Source organism: Cardiocondyla obscurior, linkage group LG04, assembly GCF_019399895.1.
Source record: "Cardiocondyla obscurior isolate alpha-2009 linkage group LG04, Cobs3.1, whole genome shotgun sequence".
Taxonomy (NCBI): Eukaryota; Metazoa; Arthropoda; class Insecta; order Hymenoptera; family Formicidae; genus Cardiocondyla; species Cardiocondyla obscurior.
This window is the reverse complement of record NC_091867.1, coordinates 3287947-3304879: the sequence shown is the minus strand read 5'-3', so window position 1 is coordinate 3304879 and position 16933 is coordinate 3287947. Positions and strand designations below refer to the sequence as shown.

Genomic DNA, 16933 nt, shown 5'->3' with positions numbered 1-16933 from the left:
TTGCACGGTAAGCATTTATCCGTGTGTCTTGATTTTATTTTAATCGCGCGGCCGTAAACATACACGTATTTAGTTGGAAGTAAAATTTTTCGAGTTCTGATAACAAGCAAAAATTTCAGAAATGATTGTTGCATTGTTTTAATAAACGATTACTCAATAGGGCGTTTTGATAAATTTTGGTAAATGTTAATGGTGAACGTTAAATCAGTCATTGCTTGTGATATAAGCGGGTCGTCTGTCTACACACACAGTAATCGATCGTCAAAGTAAATTGATAATCGGGTAAATTCACCAGAAAATAGGAACATTGAACACAATTACATTTTGATCAATCCTCTGAATAATACGCCTACCTAGGATTATATAACTACAGGTTCCAAATGATTGTGTCACTCGTTCGCATTAATTACGGAAACGTAATTAGACACGCGGAGTAATAGACACGAAGATAATTCAAAGCAAAAGCATATTCTGAATAAAGATTCGCGATGATTCAACGAAAATGCCGCATTTTTACAATAATGTTATTTTTGTGACGTTAAAATATTATGCGCATAATAAATTATTAATATTATTTTCTAATGGGGTGGTATTGTAAAAATTTTTACTCTTATATCTTTGTATTTTACAAACTAAAAGATGTATCTCGGTAAAATCAGTGATCAATCTATTCAGTTAATTACTTTACTTTATTACGCAATTAACTTAATATCAATTATTCTTTTTGAATAGTGATTTTTTTATTAATAGGTACGAGGCGTTAAAATATATTTTACAAAAGTTTCTTAAGTTATTAAAGGATCGAAGGATGTTCTTCGAGAAGGTGGCAATTTGTTTGAAAATTAATAATCATTATTAAGTATTCAGAAGGTAGTGTAGGTGTTGGCAATTAAAATTGAAATCATATTGTTTTAATTATAAAAGCGCGATAAACTAAAATTAGAGTCTTCTACTTAGTTTCCAATTACTCAAGAAGATGAAGACTCGCAAGCTTGCCTCGATGCCATACATCTGCATCAGAATGTATAAACTACTGTTTGCTCGCACAATGCAGCGTGCATTGGAGCGCGACCAGTTTTGCACTAAGATTTTCACTTTTCTCAACGATCTACGCCGAGAAAAGAAATAACAGCATGACGCCTGTTTGAGAAATATTCTCGCTTTCGTTAGACAGCTCCATTTATTACACAATTATTTGTACGAATATTTAATATGATACTTATTATATGTTTTATGTTACATTTGAATATATTTATATGCGGTAAATAAAAATTACATAAATAATTGTGAAAATCTAACAAATTGCATAGCTATTTATTTAATATCAAAATTAATGTTGGTTATCGTAAGTCCTCCGAATAAACATGAATGTGATAACACGACACTAGACGCTGCAGCAAATATACAGCTTCGGTTTATTCGCAAAATTCTCGACGTGGAGAGTAAATAAAATATATTCGCCGAATTTACTGGGATTAATATCTCATCATATAATAATATTTAATATGAAAAAAAAAGTTTGAAATTTGAGGGTCCAAAAAATGGGCCGAAAAACAGACCTTTTTGCCGTCACTTTTTGCGGCAGTTTGTTAATGCTGATTTGATTTTGACCACTTGTGCCCCGACGCATGTCCTTCTTTGTGACCGTATTTTTCATCATGATCGTGATGACTGTCGTGTCCTTCTGCCGATTTGTGACCCTTTTTCTCGTGATGATGATGACCGCCCTCGTGTTTCTTTTCAGAGCCATGATGACCCTAAATTAATATCGAAATTATAGAATTTATTAAAACCAAATTTAAGATACGATAAGGCCATGAATAATTTTAGTAAAAAAAAAAAGTTTTAATACTAATAACCTCTTTATGTCCCGCATGCAGAGATCCTTTCTTTTCGTGGCCACCCTTTTTGCCCTCGTGCTCTTCGTGCCAGCCACCGTGCTTCTCGCTTCCTCCATCCTCGTGATATTCGTCATAAAAATCATGTTTTTTTTCATATTCGTCCTAAAAGTAATTAATATGTTAATTCAAAAGTATAACTTGTAGCATACGTAAGTTACAGTATTAGTACTAGTATGTGTGAATTACATATTAAGCATTATGCATATCTTCGCATACCTTGAAGTATTTTAATATTGAATGTAAACAAAAGATCATCATATGGAAGCCTAAACAGTTATATCGGAAAACAGAAGCCTTGTAGTTTGATCTTATATCTTATAATCTCGAGCGGCTTATCATTCGCAGAAATACATGCTAACATGTGTTAGTATTAAAAACCGCGATCAGGGCATTTTAATTATAATGGATATTAATAAAATAAATTAATGTTAAACGAGATTAAAGTAAAGCGAGTTGCACCTTCTTGAAGACGCTGTGCTCTCCCTTGGTACTATATCCCTTTTCATGCTTGCCCTCTTCACCGAATTTCGCATTCTTCTCGCCTTCCTGGCCATGGTGTTCCTCGCCATAATGACCAGCTTCGTTGTGATTCTTTTTCTCCTCGCCATCCTCGACGTCATACTCGTGCTTGTGCTTCTCCTTATCGAGGTGTCCCTTGTCGCTTTTCTCGAACTCGTGGAAGGTCTTGTAACCCTTTCCCGATCAAAATGATCAGAATATGAGTTTATTGCAAGAGCGACGACATAAAAATAATAAGAGCAAATATGCGCTTCGTAAAAAATATATTACCGAGCTCGCTCGCGAGTCTCCGTTTCATTAAAAAGCATCGAATTCGCGACATTGTTAGAATACCAATTCCGGAGGAATGAAATCAACGTCCTCTTTCTCTCCGGCGAGCACACCGGGAGAAATTCGCGGGGAATATAAAACGATCGGCAGAGGTTCGATATAAAGGGGTGAAATACTTTATAGTCGTGCGCCGAATGCTTTTCTAGGTCGAGGCCTGTCTCGGATTCCTCGGGTGTGATATTCGTACAAAGAAGGAAAAAAAAAAAAAAGTCGTGTAATATATATTCTTGTAGCAACGCGCGAGGGGAATAGAAGCACCGTGGGTGCTTATATTACAAACGATAAAAGAAGGAAAAGTCATCGACGTAGACGTGAATGGTCCGCACATCAATGGTGGCTAGAAAACGAACCCTTGTACCTTATCGCCCTTGTGGCCGTGTGCGTCGTGGTGGTCCTCATCGTGTTTCGAGCCTCCGCCCTCCTCGTGACGTCTGTCGCCGCCTGTTTCAATAAAATAAAATATAAATAAAATTACCGAGGCTTTATCGTCGGTGAGAGGCCGCTCCTTCTTCTTCGTGCCTCTTGATCTGCACGTCAAAAGGCAGATCATCTATTCTGAGGTACGAGCCTTTTCCATCTGTCGAGCGCGATTCAACGTATCCGCTTATACTTGCAAATATTACAACTTTTAACGCACTAAATGCCGGGAAAAAAATGCCAGAGGTGAAACTGCCCGTTAATTTTTTTTAATTAATAAAAATATGGAAGTGCAGCGAGTGCGCTTTATTATCGAAAGTCTACTAAAATGTCTTGAATATTTTAAATTAATTAACATTATATATGCATGTAATATGTACGCGAAGAAAAAAAAATTTAATCTCAGTTTAACAAATTTTCTCAGTTGGAGAAAATTTAGTCTCAAATTAAAACTTATACATTTAAAGTAACGCAATTATTAGTTTGTTTATTATAAAAAAAATTTTTTTCTTTACGTACGCATAATTAATAGTAAAATTGTTTAAGTTTTAATAATAAAAAATAAAAAAAAAGTATAAATCTCTCGTTAAAGATTAAATACGGCAAATGCACACGTTTCAAACACTGTGAAATTCAAGTGCTCCTAATTCTCTGAAACATACAAATTAGCACGATCGACAATAAATCCACATAATCCATTAGCTGCATTCTCTCTATTGTATTTTCCCCTTCGTCAATGTTAAAAACGGTTATTTCACGTGACGGTAAAAGAGAACACGGCACGTATGGAAAAATATCGATAATCCTGCAAAAATCCATGCAATTTCTTTATAAAGCAAATATGGAAATTGTTTTATTTGTCGAGCAACTTTCAATTTTTATTCTTTATTATTTACAAGATTGTTGTATCGATAATTGTATATTACATACCTCCGTGGCTCGTAGCCTCTGCGTTTAAATCCTTGGAGTACCGAAAACTGATTGGAGGTCTACTGACCTTCCTTATCGCCGGTATGCCATCGAGAAGGACCGTGATAACCAATAACCACCATAGTATCCTCAGTTCGTTCGTATACGTCATATCAGTATTGATCGACGTAGAATAAGAGGTATGTTCGAGATGTGAAGACCAAGATGAGACACTGAGATGCGCCTGCAATCGTGGCTCCGATTTATTGCGCCGGTGCTTCCTGTCATCGCTCGTTTTTCTTCATCATCACCAATCAGGCGAACATTTGTTTTTCCGGCTAATCAGTGAAAGGACTTTCCTTTTCCGGACGGAAGACGACGGCGCGGAATGGAAAAAAAGGATGCATTTTCTTACTTTGTCGTCGCTACTTTCACCTGCCAGAATACTATTCGCGGTGCGAGCAAAAACAAAATTGCGAAGGAACTATGTTGTCTCGCTATTGTCTTTCCGATTACTAACGTTTTAGACAATTATTGTTACGATTTTAAATGTATATTTAAAGTATAATTATATAAATACTTTTTTTAATTTGTAATTTATTATTTGTTTCTTAGGACGTCTTTAAAACATATTCTAAAATGTTAAAAACATAAAAAAAAAATACTTAAACAAGAGAATAAATAGATAAGAAACTTAAGAAATGCTAAAGGGCATAAATGACTCATAATCACCAGATGCCAAAGCCGCTGAGCAAATATCACAACCGTGTGGTCGAGAGACGAAGCCGTCGCGCAAACAATTACCGTCCCTCTTCCATTCATTTTCTTTGAAACGTCCGTCCCGTCGTGATGCAACCCCCGACTTTTCCTCATCTCATTTTCATTTTCCGTCGTCACGGAAAAGCCGATAATCCATGAAGGAATATTTTAATTTCGGATTTCCCGTAATGAGTCCCTCTGGCGCATAATTAGGATTATTAATCCGTCCTGCGTACGGGATCGTTAAGCGGGCCTGGTAATGCATTAGTGGGCTACAACTGTTTCTCAGCATTGCAATTTCGCTTCGCAACTCAAATGTTTCTCTGGCACCGCTGAATATGTCACACCTGTAGCTGGCCAAATGTTTGTGCAACATTTCTGCGTAAACGTCCTCCGTAATTTCTCACCGTCGCAATTTTACCGTCGACATGAAATACCGCAAAATTTTAACAGCTGTATCTGACTCGCATATTAACGTCACGTACACACTGTATATCGATTTCAATAAGTCGCCGACAAAAATTACATTCCCTCCGCGTTATTCGAGATACATTTTTCTCTGCTAAAAAAAAAATTAACTTTAAATGCCAGTAGTTTGTTCTTTTTAATTGACAATAAAAAAATAAATTAATTAAATTATATTCTTAAAAATAATTAAAAGTAAATTATTGGAAGTATTAATTTACCTAAAGAATGATTGATGTTCGAGCTATCTCTATAATTTTAAACCGTCTCACAGTATTAAAAATTACGATACTATCAACGGCTCGAAGTTCTCCGGTGCTGAAGTCGAGAGAATACTCAATATTTTCGGAGTGACCTGCGAAATTATACTGATCGCGTAATGGGGTTCTTGTTTCAACACAGGCCGTCGGAATACTATGTAATGCGTAGGGCAATATGGAATTATCCGGCTTAGCTACCGCGAGCACTATGCTTGTGGTTTACTCGCTTCGCGTCGATATTCCCTCGTTTCTAGCAAACGCGCTCTTATTCCAAGTGCAATCCGTTAGACGACTAACGAGATATCGGTAAGCAAATTAGTCAACAGGCACAGGTGCACTGTCACAGGTAACAGCGGAGGCGTTGCTGCCCCTCCGTTCTCGCCATTCGCAGCAATAAACAGGGTCTACATTAATACGCATAATTCGATTTTCATCATCCTCTATATAACAAGAGTCACGCGTCACGAAGGGTTGCGCAAAAGCAAAACAACACTTTTCACTGCGAATGTTGCGTCGTTCTTCTCGACAGAAGTTGGTCTTCTTACGAAAGGCCTTGTCGGCTCACGCGAAACCACCCAGGCCTTCGTGATGCCTTATCAATGTGCCGATAAAAACAAATAATTTAAAATTATTTTTGGTACATAAAAAATTTTTTAATTATAATTAATCGCTGTCGGGATGAGAGAGTGAACTGAACACGACAAGATGAACGTCGCGAAGATTGATAAGGATACGGAAGATGGGGCCGCGCAAGACGCAAACGATTATGTGCTTCATCTCCCGCGTCCGTTGAATCTCGAAGAAAAGAAGTATTTATTGGCCGTGGAGAGAGGTGATTTGCCCAACGTGAAGCGGCTTTTGCAGCTTGCAAACAAGGGCAAGGTAGATACCGATTTTAATAAAGAGAATTAACGATATAATCGTTGAACAAATAAAGCTTCGCGAACTATTGCAAAAAAAAAGTTTCTCTGCATTTTAATATAAAAAATAATTTTTTCTAAAGTTAAAAAATAATTCTGACTTTCAATATTAAATTTTATTTTGTAAAAATTCGAGTAAGAGCATCGATGCAATGTTCGCGACGAATATTTCAGGGAAAGCAATTGGACGTGAATTGCGTGGATAGTCTGGGTCGCAGTGCTCTTACGCTAGCCATAGAGGCGGAAAATTTAGAAATGTTGGAGTTGCTTATCGTCATGGGAGTCGAAACTAAGGATGCTCTGCTTCATGCCATCGATCAGGAATTTGTAGAAGCGGTAGAATTGCTGTTGGAACACGAAGAACTTCTTACGAATCAAGTGGCCGAAAATTGTGAGTCAAAAAGAATCTCTTTCTTTTTTTTTTTAAAGCCACCTATAACATTTGGTTTGTTGTAAAATATAAATATGTAAATTGAGAGTATTATTAAAAACAAAAATGCATTTTAAAAATTCGCATCTTGATCGCAGCGGAGAAAGAAATTATACACAGTTGGCAGAAGGTTGATTCAGCATCAGCCAGATATTCACCGGACATGACACCATTGGTGCTCGCGGCGCAGCGTAATAATTATGAAATTTTGAAGCTTTTGCTGGATAGAGGAGCCACCTTGCCGATGCCACACAACGTGAGATGTGGCTGTGACGATTGCCGTCAGGCGACCATCGGTGAGAGACACTTTCTAATAATCCTGCAAATAAAAAAAATTTTTTTTTTAATTTCAAAAAAATTACAAAACTAACGTAAATAAAATTATTGTTATTAGGTGATCCGTTAAGATTGTCGTCCACTAGAATCTCTGAATACAAGGCTTTGGCGAGTCCAAGTTTAATAGCTCTGAGCTCGACAGATCCTTTGATGACAGCTTTTCAGTTAAGCTGGGAACTCAGGGAGCTGGCTGTGTCGGAACCCGAGAGTCGAGCCGAATATTTAAAACTGCGACGGCAAGTGGAGAAGTAAGCACTTTTTAAATTATTTAAAAAAAATAATTACAACGTTAAACGTCTGTGATCATTCCGAACAGATTCGCTGTCGATCTGTTGCAACACGTCCGGACCACCACGGAACTTGACACCATTCTAAATCACGATCCCGAGGAAGAGAACATCGAACTTAGTAAGCAATTAGCTCGATTGGAACAAGCTATAAAATACAGGCAGAAGAGATTCGTCTCGCACTCTCACGTTCAACAACTTTTGGCGGCAATTTGGTGAATTAAAAGAAATTTATTTTACGTAACATTGTCCGTGAATGAAAATTTAATTCTTAAATATCTCGCTCGGTTCGCAGGTACGAAGGAGTTCCCGGATTTCGAAGAATGTCAACTATGCGGAGAGTTGGTATTCTTGTAAAGACGGCGATTCTATTTCCATTTTATTGTATCGTGTACTATCTGATGCCGGAATCGAAAACGGGGCAGCTCATGCGAAGACCTTTCATGAAATTCCTCGTTCACGCATCATCTTATTTATTCTTTTTGTGTAATTTACTTTTTTTTTTGTTTGGACAAAGCCGTGATTTATTTTAAAAAAAATTCGAAATAACAAAATCAGCAGCGTTATTTAATCGATGACTAATTGTATCTGTAGTTGTGCTCATGCTGGTGTCGCAGCGTGCGGAAGTGGAGATCGTTAGACTCCTAGGCACTCAGGAAATGAAGAGAAATCTCGAGACTTACTTGGCGCGACAAAGAGGCGCGGTACCCACACCTCTCGAAGGCATCGTCGTACTGTACGTGCTAGGATTCATATGGGAAGAGACAAGAGAGGTACGCGAATAAACAAGAAATTTATCTTAAAACAATGTTTCTTCTGTATCTCATAAGTCTAAGACTTATCTAAGATTTGGCAAATATCACAGATTTGTCCAAGACTTTACTAATATTGCAGGCTTACGTGGACGGTCTGCAAAGTTACTTGCGGAATTTGTGGAATTTTATTGATTTCACGAGAAACAGTCTTTATTTGGCAACCGGTATTCTGAGGCTAGCAGCTTATCTTCAACAACGCGCCGAAATACAGACAGACTCGTCGGCCGCGTTAATACCAAGAGAACTTTGGAGCGACTTCGATCCGCAACTGATTGCTGAAGGTCTCTTTGCGGCTGCGAATGTTTTCAGCGCTTTAAAGCTCGTTCATCTTTTCAGCATCAATCCGCACCTAGGACCGCTTCAGGTGTCGCAACAAAAATTGTTATTTAAAACTTGCTTAAATATTTTTCTGTATTTGATATAACTTTTATTTTATTTTATTTTATTTTATTTTATTTTATTTTATATTATTTTATTAATTATTTAATATATACAAAAGTGTCATAATATTAATTAATAGCGACACAGTAAAATTAAAAAGAATGCCGACTTCTGTTTTAGATATCGCTGGGCAGAATGGTGATTGACATCGTGAAATTTTTTTTTATTTACACCTTAGTCTTATTCGCCTTCGCCTGCGGTTTGAACCAGTTATTATGGTATTTTGCGGAACTGGAAAGGCAGAAGTGTTACAACGGAATGTCGGATCCCTCATGGGACTCCGGCAATGACGCCTGTTTAAGATGGAGAAGGTGAATGGAATAATCAAATTGCCGAATGGGATGAGAGACGCGAGATGCTGCCTTTCAACCCACACTTTCGCGCGCACATGCCGCCTCGTAATCGCGAAGAAAATAACAGGCTCCGCATCATCTTCTAGATTTGCAATACTAAATAATGAGTCATTCATTAGAACCTTAATTTTCACATATAATAAATACACAGCTCTACAGTTTTGAAGATGATTATTCTGAAAAAAAATTTTTTAATATAATTTTACATGTCACTTACGATTTGCGTACAATTTTTTTCCAGATTCAGCAACCTCTTCGAATCTTGCCAAAGTCTCTTCTGGGCTAGTTTCGGTATGGTCGGTATTGAAAGCTTCGAACTCGCTGGTACGTCCATCGCTCTGATTTACTGAATATGAGTTATTTTTATTAAACCTGATCAAACGTATTTTCAATAAAATCGACGCCACTGTTTTCTAAGCTTCACGTTTTCTAGACATCGTTATTTTTAGGAATCAAGACGTACACTCGATTCTGGGGTCTGCTAATGTTCGGTTCGTATTCCGTGATCAACGTGATTGTTCTGCTAAATTTACTGATAGCCATGATGAGCAACAGCTATACCGTTATTGAGGTAAGGCTCCTCTTCAAACGATATTCGCGATCTGAATGATCTCGTCAACGGAAGTATTGACACGGTAGGAACATTCTGACACGGAGTGGAAATTCGCGAGAACGAAGTTATGGATGAGTTACTTCGAGGACAGTGGTACTCTTCCGCCACCCTTCAACATCTTCCCACCGCCGAAATTGCTTTTCCGATTGTTCGGCTTGCAGAAGAAGCGTATAGGTAGACGCTCTAGTCAACGTCGACGTGCACGCGAATACAAGTAAGTTGTTTTTTAAATACTTGGTAAAACTAATGCAATATTGCGCACATACCAAAAACTTAATTTATTAATTTGTATTAGATTCCCGAGTAAAAATTAATTCCAATCGTTACCTAATAATTACCTAACCAATTTGTGGTTTATCTCGCGGCTGTCTAGCAAAACTGTCCACCACTGAGCCAGAAATGTAACGTTCAAAGCGTACAATTATTACTCTCTAATAACGCGTCAAAAAAAATGCCAGATACCTAAATGTTTTTTCCCCGCGTACTAGTCTACTACGCGTCCTGACCTATACCTACGCGCGCTCGACTACCGCGGTCGTTGACCTCCGGGCCCGCCGACTGCGTGGCGCTTCCCAAAGTTCCCAACAAGAGGAAGCGCCGCGCGCAAAAATGGCCACCGGCCGACGTAAACACGCTACGTTCTCGCTCGCAGTTGACCGCGACGGCTGGCGGTCCCGGTAGCGGCGGATTTTGCAGTCGAGCACGCGTTGGCTTAGATTAATACGTGCAGTAGGCTAGTCGCGACGAAAAACATTTAAATATTTGTACTTTAAATAAAATTTAATGGCGTTATTATAAAACAATGCTTACGCAGGTCTTCTTGCTCTTATTAACACAGATATGGAACTGTCATGAGAGCTTTGATATGGCGTTACGTTGTGAATGCGCATAGCGAGCATGAAATGGAACCTGTCACCGAAGACGACGTTCACGAACTTAAATCCGACTTATCGTCCTGGAGATGCGAACTTCTGGATATTTTACACAGAAACGGCATGGACATCGGTGGCGTCAATAAAAAAGAAAAAAGTGAATATTTTATATATGCAGATACACTATTTAATTTAAAATAACAAATAAGCCACGCTAAAACCAAACTCGTAAAGGTTTTAAAATTATGTAATAATACTTTTCATACTATCTTTTTAAAATTAGCTATACTGGGCAAAAAGATGAAGGTTTGGGAAAGAAGACTCATGAAAGACTTTCAAGTAGCAGGACCCATAAATTCAGCCGATGCCGATCTACAGGAAGAAATAGCTCTTCAGCAACCCGAAGATGAAAGCAATATAGAGAGATGGAAAAGAATCGCTAGACTAGCTGTGTTGTCTTCAGCCGAGCATCGATGGAGACAAGTATGAAAGATCTTTACTTATTTTTCCACGAAAAAAAAGTAAGCCTAGCTGATTTACCTATTATAATTTTGTAGGTCGTGAAAAGCGCAGTTAAGAGTTCTCAAATCGGTAAAAGCTGCAGCAAGGCATCGCTACAAAATCAGCAGAGTTTGAAGAGAGCTATGGAAGAAGCGAAACGCCTGGCACAGAAAAGCCCATTGCCGCCAGATGTTCCTGTTGAATTGCCAGAAACTACCGCGGCAACGATACTGCATGTGTTGCACGATATCGTCGAGGACGATAGCAATGCCAAGACATCAGATCTGAAAAAAGAAAAAATTCCAGAATCAGTTAAGAACAGCATCGGCTCCCAACCGATTAAATCACACCCTCAGGTATTGAACTAATAATCAGAACATATTATATAATTACTCATTATAATAGAACTTTTCTGCTTATCAGTAAAAATGTTTTCTTACACAGACTAGACCTACGGTCAATTTCGTTAATGAGAAAACAACGAAAGTCACCGCACCGTTGCTACCGCTTCGTTCATCGCCCCCGCAAGTAATAAAAAGGAAGGCGCCTATTCAACATGGTATTTATTACGAAAAAAAATTTAATTTAAAAAATAATATAATTTCGAAGCGATATTCTGCTATTACCCAAAGATAATAGAAATGATAAAACAAGTTTACTACCGTGAATTCTGTTATCATTGGGTAATTTGCAATTTAAGCTTCTCACTATCGATTCAAAGGTGACACTGGCAGCGGAACTGGTGATAACGGCGCTCTGACTTCGACTACTTCTTTTCTCATCCTATACTTTTGATATTTCTCGATCGTTTTCAGAGCTTTGACACCGAGAATTCTCGGGATTGATGAACTTTTATCATTTTGTTTACTTTGAATTTCTCAACCACTTATACGCGTGTATAATTAAATTACCGTTTTTATTTAATCGTAATTAAGAATTAAATATTTATTTGATTGTTAATGTAGTTTTTAATAACATTAGGTATTACATGAGCTTCGATCTAACACGTTTTTTTTAGATTTAATTCACGACATTTGTTGCTAATATTATTCTCTTTTTCAGGACAATCAACTTCTGCTCAATCTATTGTTCAATCTTCAACCACTTCTTCGGACACCACTTTAATTATTCCTACGCCTGTTATTACCAAAACTGCCACTACTACTTCTGCAATTAGTGTCAAAGATGGAAACAGTTCGATCAGAACACGATCAAAAACTTCACATAATCCTAAACTTCCGAGCATCTCTTCGTTAGCGGTTACGTCAAGCTCGGGCAGTAACAAAGATAACGACCGAGAAAAACTTACGTCGCGTAGTAGTAGACCTGCAAGAGGAGGGTGGTTATAAATGGCATACAACTTTTTACATTCAGTTTAAATACAAAAATTTGAAAATGTTATTTCCAATCTTTCTTGACATTTAAAAATCGTGATCATGTATAAAGGATTGAAATGTTTTAAAGTTATTTTATTTAAAAACTCATACAGAGATATTACAAATCTTACATATTTGTATTTAAAGAAAAAAAATAAGTGGAGCTTACATAGATAAAATGTGTATATTATATTTATTTTCTTATCTACAAATACATTTTTATTTCTGCGATATGATATTAACTGCATGCTTATGACAGGATAAAGAAATCGATCGGGAATGCGGTATATTAAACATGATACAAATTAATATGACCATATATTAATATGTATCTTACTATAACTGTGATTCGCATAAATAATATGTTTCGATTGGCAAATAATACATAAGTCTAAAAAAATACCTATGAAAAAATCAAGATATTTATTATCTAAATAACATGGTTTAAATGCCATAAATATGCAAAAATGATTTAATAATAATATTTGAAGTTCTATAAATTTCATAAAAGTGGCCGTCCGAATCGAAAACTTACTTGCAATGTATATAATTTGTCGGTGAAATTTAAGCGACTTGCACAACTTTAGTTAGCGGGTCTTTCTGTGCCGAATTAATTTTATCGCCCAAGGATAAGGCCATACCTTGGCTCTTGGCTCTAATACGAATATGACCGACCACTGGCGCATCAGGTTTATTTAATGGCTTCTCGATGGATAAATTCGCTAATGCGTCTTCACCAAATATTGATTTAGCACACATATTTGCAGCCAAAAATCCACATTGTCCCGAAAGAGCCTTTAAAAAAAAAAAAACGATCATTATTTTCATAACAGTAACGCATTTGAATAGAAAATTAATCTAACAAAAAAAAAATTAAACGTACCTTCTCAGGTGTAACGCAACGCATATTTGTAGACTTCAACAAATGTGCGAGATACTCTCTTAAGTCAGACAAAGTTGTATTGACAGAGACTTTGTTCTCCCATTCAAATTCAGCCCACATCTTGCGGAATTCTAAATCAGTGCATGTTGCAGGTACTATATAATCCATAATATCGATGGGTATGTCGTTAAGAACGACTACGCCACTTCTGTCAGACCCTGCTCCCGATACATCGTAAACTAAAAGTAGAAAAAAAAAGTAACAATCAAAATCGATATTTATTTTCCGAAATAAGAAGCAATGTGTTGCAATTTTTTCAAACGTATCTAAATCTCACTCACCAATATTTCCGAAGATAATACCATTATCCGTAGATGTAACTTTTATATTCGCCTTGATCGTGGCGAAATCTCTAGGGGCAAGTACAATGGACTGTGGTCTCTCTACCAATTTCAAGTCACCCAAAGTAGCAAGTTCCAATGTAAAATTCTGGAGTGTGTCTTCCGTTTGATTGACTATTAGTACATCGAGCACGATGTCGTACTGATTAACGTGGAACAAGGCCTCTGCATAAATCGGGTCCGAAAAACCAGTAAGTTGAATGACTTTACTCAAGACATTTGGAGCATCTCCACTAGCACCAGGTCGTCCTGCTACAGCTGCACTAAGACTTTGCTCAAACATATCGCCTGCCCCACCGGCAAGATCGGATCCACGATTCAATTGCAAAAACTGAATCGCGTCATCGACTTGAACGATATTACCCGGCTTTTCCTTAGCCTTTTGATTTTGTGAATCCTCTTCTGCGTTCGCGGACAACATTCTATCGAGTGCATCACGACATCCCTCAGTGAAGATTTTTTGTACGAGAGGCGTTGGGGAAGCAAGGGATCTAAGGCATAGAGAAATCCTTTCCGCGTCATCATGTGTCATCGCTTTCTTAGGAAGGCCCGAACGACCGAGCTGTAATATGCTGGACATTATAAACATTGCTTCCGCTTGCAGTTTATTGCTTTTTTGAATGTTACTTTCGAGCACTTTATAACGAAGAGCTAATTTTGACAATATATTAGCCAAAGCCGCGCCAATGAAAAATTCTCCTTCCATCAAATATTGTGCTAATGCTGGTCGCTTTTCTTCCTTTTTTCCTATTAATTAATTTAAATCGATATAATATAGTACACAAAATATTGTAAATAATATTTTATATTTTATCATATATTTTATGCAAAAGTAAGCTACTCACGTGTAGATGCAGCACTGAAAGCACTTTGACTGGCGTAAGTACCATCAGATGTAACGAGCTGCGCGGGTGCGGCTTGCGCGCTACCATCCTCAGATTTCTCACCAGCTTGACGTTTATTTTCTGCGTCAAGCAACGGTAATTCACCTAATGCTGTTCGTATACGGGCCATGACAGCTTCTATGTCTTCTTTCGATGTAGCATACTCGCCAAGAATCCAAAGTGTAACTCTATGTACTTTTGCAAATCGGATGTGAGGAAACATCTAAATTATTGAAATCAAAATTAATTTCTGTTCTTGATAATCGTATTTTTAAAATATTAAAATATTAACATGTACAAACCTCTAATAATTTCTCGACAATTAATGGTCTAAGATTCTCGAATCTCTGAATCGCTTCACGAATAAATACAAGAAGGTCCATTGACGCTGCATCGTTACTCTCGGATAGAAAATCAGTCAATACTGGAATGACAGTGACGGCAACGTCTGCAAATTTCATTGAACAAGTATGAAGAGTTCGTATTAAGAGCTGACGGTATTTGCCAGCATCCTCGTGTTCTCCGCCAGCGGTCCTGAGAACTTCCTTCTTTAGAAGTTGAACCATTTCTTCGATTGTGCGAGTTGTAACTAAATCCATGGCTAAAGCCAAAGTTTTTGTTCTAACTTCCAAAGCTGGTGAACCTATTTAAAATAAATATATATATATAAATATATAATATACAGAACATTTTAATGAATATAGAATTCTAAAAAATTCTATATTTGGATCATTACCTAAAACGCGGAGTATATCCATGACAAGATCTTGAAGTACTCTTTCATACACCGGACTATCTTTCATTGCAATTAATCGATCTAATACGATAAGTTTAACATTATTGTCACTCTCCTTGACAATCAATTCGATATAGCAGGTAGCTGCGGCTTTAATCGCAGTTGGCGCACTGGAAAGAGTCACCAATGTACCTGCTGCTTCGTAACGCACTGCAGCACTAGGTGAATTCAGTAAACTATAGATACACCTAATAAAACGTGCTTTTTCCGATGGATTTGCCAGACAAACCTAGAAAAGAAAAATTATATTAGTGATGAATAAATGTATAAATAAATGCATTAAAATATTATGTTGAAAATTTTTTCACACCTTATATATTAATTCAACAATAACCAATTGTAGTATATCGCCAAAACTTGGCACTTGATCAAGGCAAGCAGCTAAATAAGCAAGAGCTTTACTCTGATCGGCATGTAGCAACATTAAGAATGCGTTTCTTCTGCATGACATATCTTGTTCTCCTTCTAAATACTTTGCAATCAAGTCTGGGGCATCTGGTATAAGAAATTCAAAATTTCTATATATAGTAAAAATTGCGAGAACCGCGTTACGTCTAACATAAGAATGTCTATGCTCCAGACAAGCGATTATCGCTGGCATCAGTGGCTCAAGAAGTTCTGGCTCCTTCAATTTGCACAAGAATCTACAAATTATATAATTATTACATATAAAGTTCCATATAATTTAATTTGCACTTACATTTCTATTACTTACCTGAGTGTAGATCCCCTAACAAATTCGTTAGGGTGCTGCAAGTCTTTCCTGTATGCATCACACACCAATATCATTTCCTGCAGTAGCTTGCCATCAGAGCCGGAAGTTTTCGGCACAATCTCCCAGAAGATTAGCAGCAGCTTCTTGATGGTGTGATTCTGTAGTGGCAGAACAAACCTAATGATCGTCATAAGGAGGCCTGGCAGCCGTTCGCCGCTCAAAATCATGTGAATCGTCTTCTTGAGCGCGTCAATTTTCGTCTGAACGCTGCCCTTCTCGAGGTCCTGCTTCAGCTGGAGCTCGTTCAACGACTCTGTGTCGGTCGGAATGTTTATCAAGGTGTAACACGGTTGCTCGGTTAACGTGCCCATTTTCTCAGTTACTCGTAACGTCGCGCTTAGAGGAAGAGTTCCTTACGACCTACGACAGAAAGCTTTGAATAAAGTCTATCAGTAATTCTGTGTGCGAGGAAAAAAAAGCGAACAAGCAATGAGTAAGGTTATGCGAGACACCAGCATGTCATCTGTGTTAATGTCGCGACTCGAGATCCGACGTGATCTTGCAGCCGCCGGTTTAATTAAACACATACCTAAAATTAGAGCTGAGAAAAATAGACGCAAACAACTGATCTCTCAAAATTTACTGACATTTAGATACATCTAGATACAGGAGGAACGGCATACGTCATATGTGCCACGGTGCTAGTGCTCTGGTGCTACGCCGTCATACGAGTTACAAGTAACAATGTCA

The 16933-nt window shown here is 37.6% G+C and overlaps 2 protein-coding genes and 1 pseudogene across 6 annotated transcripts in view; 1 reads left to right on the top strand and 2 right to left on the bottom strand.

Annotated features, from left to right (window-relative positions):
• Trpl (transient receptor potential-like) overlaps positions 1 to 12479 on the top strand; it is a 29053-nt gene extending 16574 nt beyond the window's left edge. For 2 of the 3 annotated variants that reach the window (XM_070656003.1, XM_070656004.1), the window contains 16 exons: positions 6655 to 6871; positions 7009 to 7206; positions 7305 to 7494; positions 7563 to 7748; positions 7829 to 8019; positions 8128 to 8306; positions 8428 to 8712; positions 8910 to 9100; positions 9384 to 9466; positions 9592 to 9713; positions 9782 to 9969; positions 10594 to 10784; positions 10911 to 11110; positions 11185 to 11484; positions 11573 to 11687; positions 12191 to 12479. In XM_070656003.1, coding sequence (XP_070512104.1) covers positions 6736 to 6871; positions 7009 to 7206; positions 7305 to 7494; positions 7563 to 7748; positions 7829 to 8019; positions 8128 to 8306; positions 8428 to 8712; positions 8910 to 9100; positions 9384 to 9466; positions 9592 to 9713; positions 9782 to 9969; positions 10594 to 10784; positions 10911 to 11110; positions 11185 to 11484; positions 11573 to 11687; positions 12191 to 12477 — 3042 coding nt within the window. In that variant the 5' untranslated portion in view covers positions 6655 to 6735 and the 3' untranslated portion in view covers positions 12478 to 12479. Of the gene's footprint in view, positions 1 to 5824; positions 6443 to 6654; positions 6872 to 7008; positions 7207 to 7304; positions 7495 to 7562; positions 7749 to 7828; positions 8020 to 8127; positions 8307 to 8427; positions 8713 to 8909; positions 9101 to 9383; positions 9467 to 9591; positions 9714 to 9781; positions 9970 to 10593; positions 10785 to 10910; positions 11111 to 11184; positions 11485 to 11572; positions 11688 to 12190 lie in introns of those variants that run through there. The other variant, XM_070656002.1, reaches the window with a different exon arrangement.
• Positions 716 to 5815, bottom strand: LOC139102282 (sarcoplasmic reticulum histidine-rich calcium-binding protein-like; annotated as a pseudogene).
• A 102-nt stretch (positions 12480 to 12581) lies between the features above and the next one.
• On the bottom strand, positions 12582 to 16923 carry Betacop (coatomer subunit beta). 3 transcript variants are annotated; one of them, XM_070656008.1, is made up of 10 exons: positions 16773 to 16922; positions 16184 to 16603; positions 15779 to 16112; positions 15409 to 15697; positions 14975 to 15315; positions 14634 to 14895; positions 13729 to 14535; positions 13388 to 13626; positions 13040 to 13299; positions 12582 to 12907 (listed from the first exon to the last, which is right to left on the bottom strand). In XM_070656008.1, the coding sequence occupies exons 2-9, from the start codon at positions 16552 to 16554 to the stop codon at positions 13069 to 13071; spliced, it is 2874 nt and encodes a 957-aa protein (XP_070512109.1). In that variant the 5' UTR covers positions 16555 to 16603; positions 16773 to 16922; the 3' UTR covers positions 12582 to 12907; positions 13040 to 13068. The 3 variants fall into 3 exon arrangements, with proteins under 3 accessions (XP_070512109.1, XP_070512110.1, XP_070512108.1); XM_070656009.1 differs by having other exon boundaries at positions 12582 to 13299; positions 16184 to 16616; positions 16773 to 16923; XM_070656007.1 differs by having other exon boundaries at positions 12582 to 13299.
• Positions 16924 to 16933: the final 10 nt, after the last annotated feature.

Excerpts from the sequence above, each read along its gene's own strand:
- Betacop (XM_070656009.1), bottom strand. The coding sequence starts at position 16,554 with ATGGGCACGTTAACCGAGCAACCGTGTTACACCTTGATAAACATTCCG. Across the intron at positions 15,316-15,408 it reads GGATATACTCCGCGTTTTAG|GTTCACCAGCTTTGGAAGTT; the intron begins GTAATGATCCAA and ends TATTTTAAATAG. Across the intron at positions 13,627-13,728 it reads TATTATCTTCGGAAATATTG|TTTACGATGTATCGGGAGCA; the intron begins GTGAGTGAGATT and ends TTCTACTTTTAG.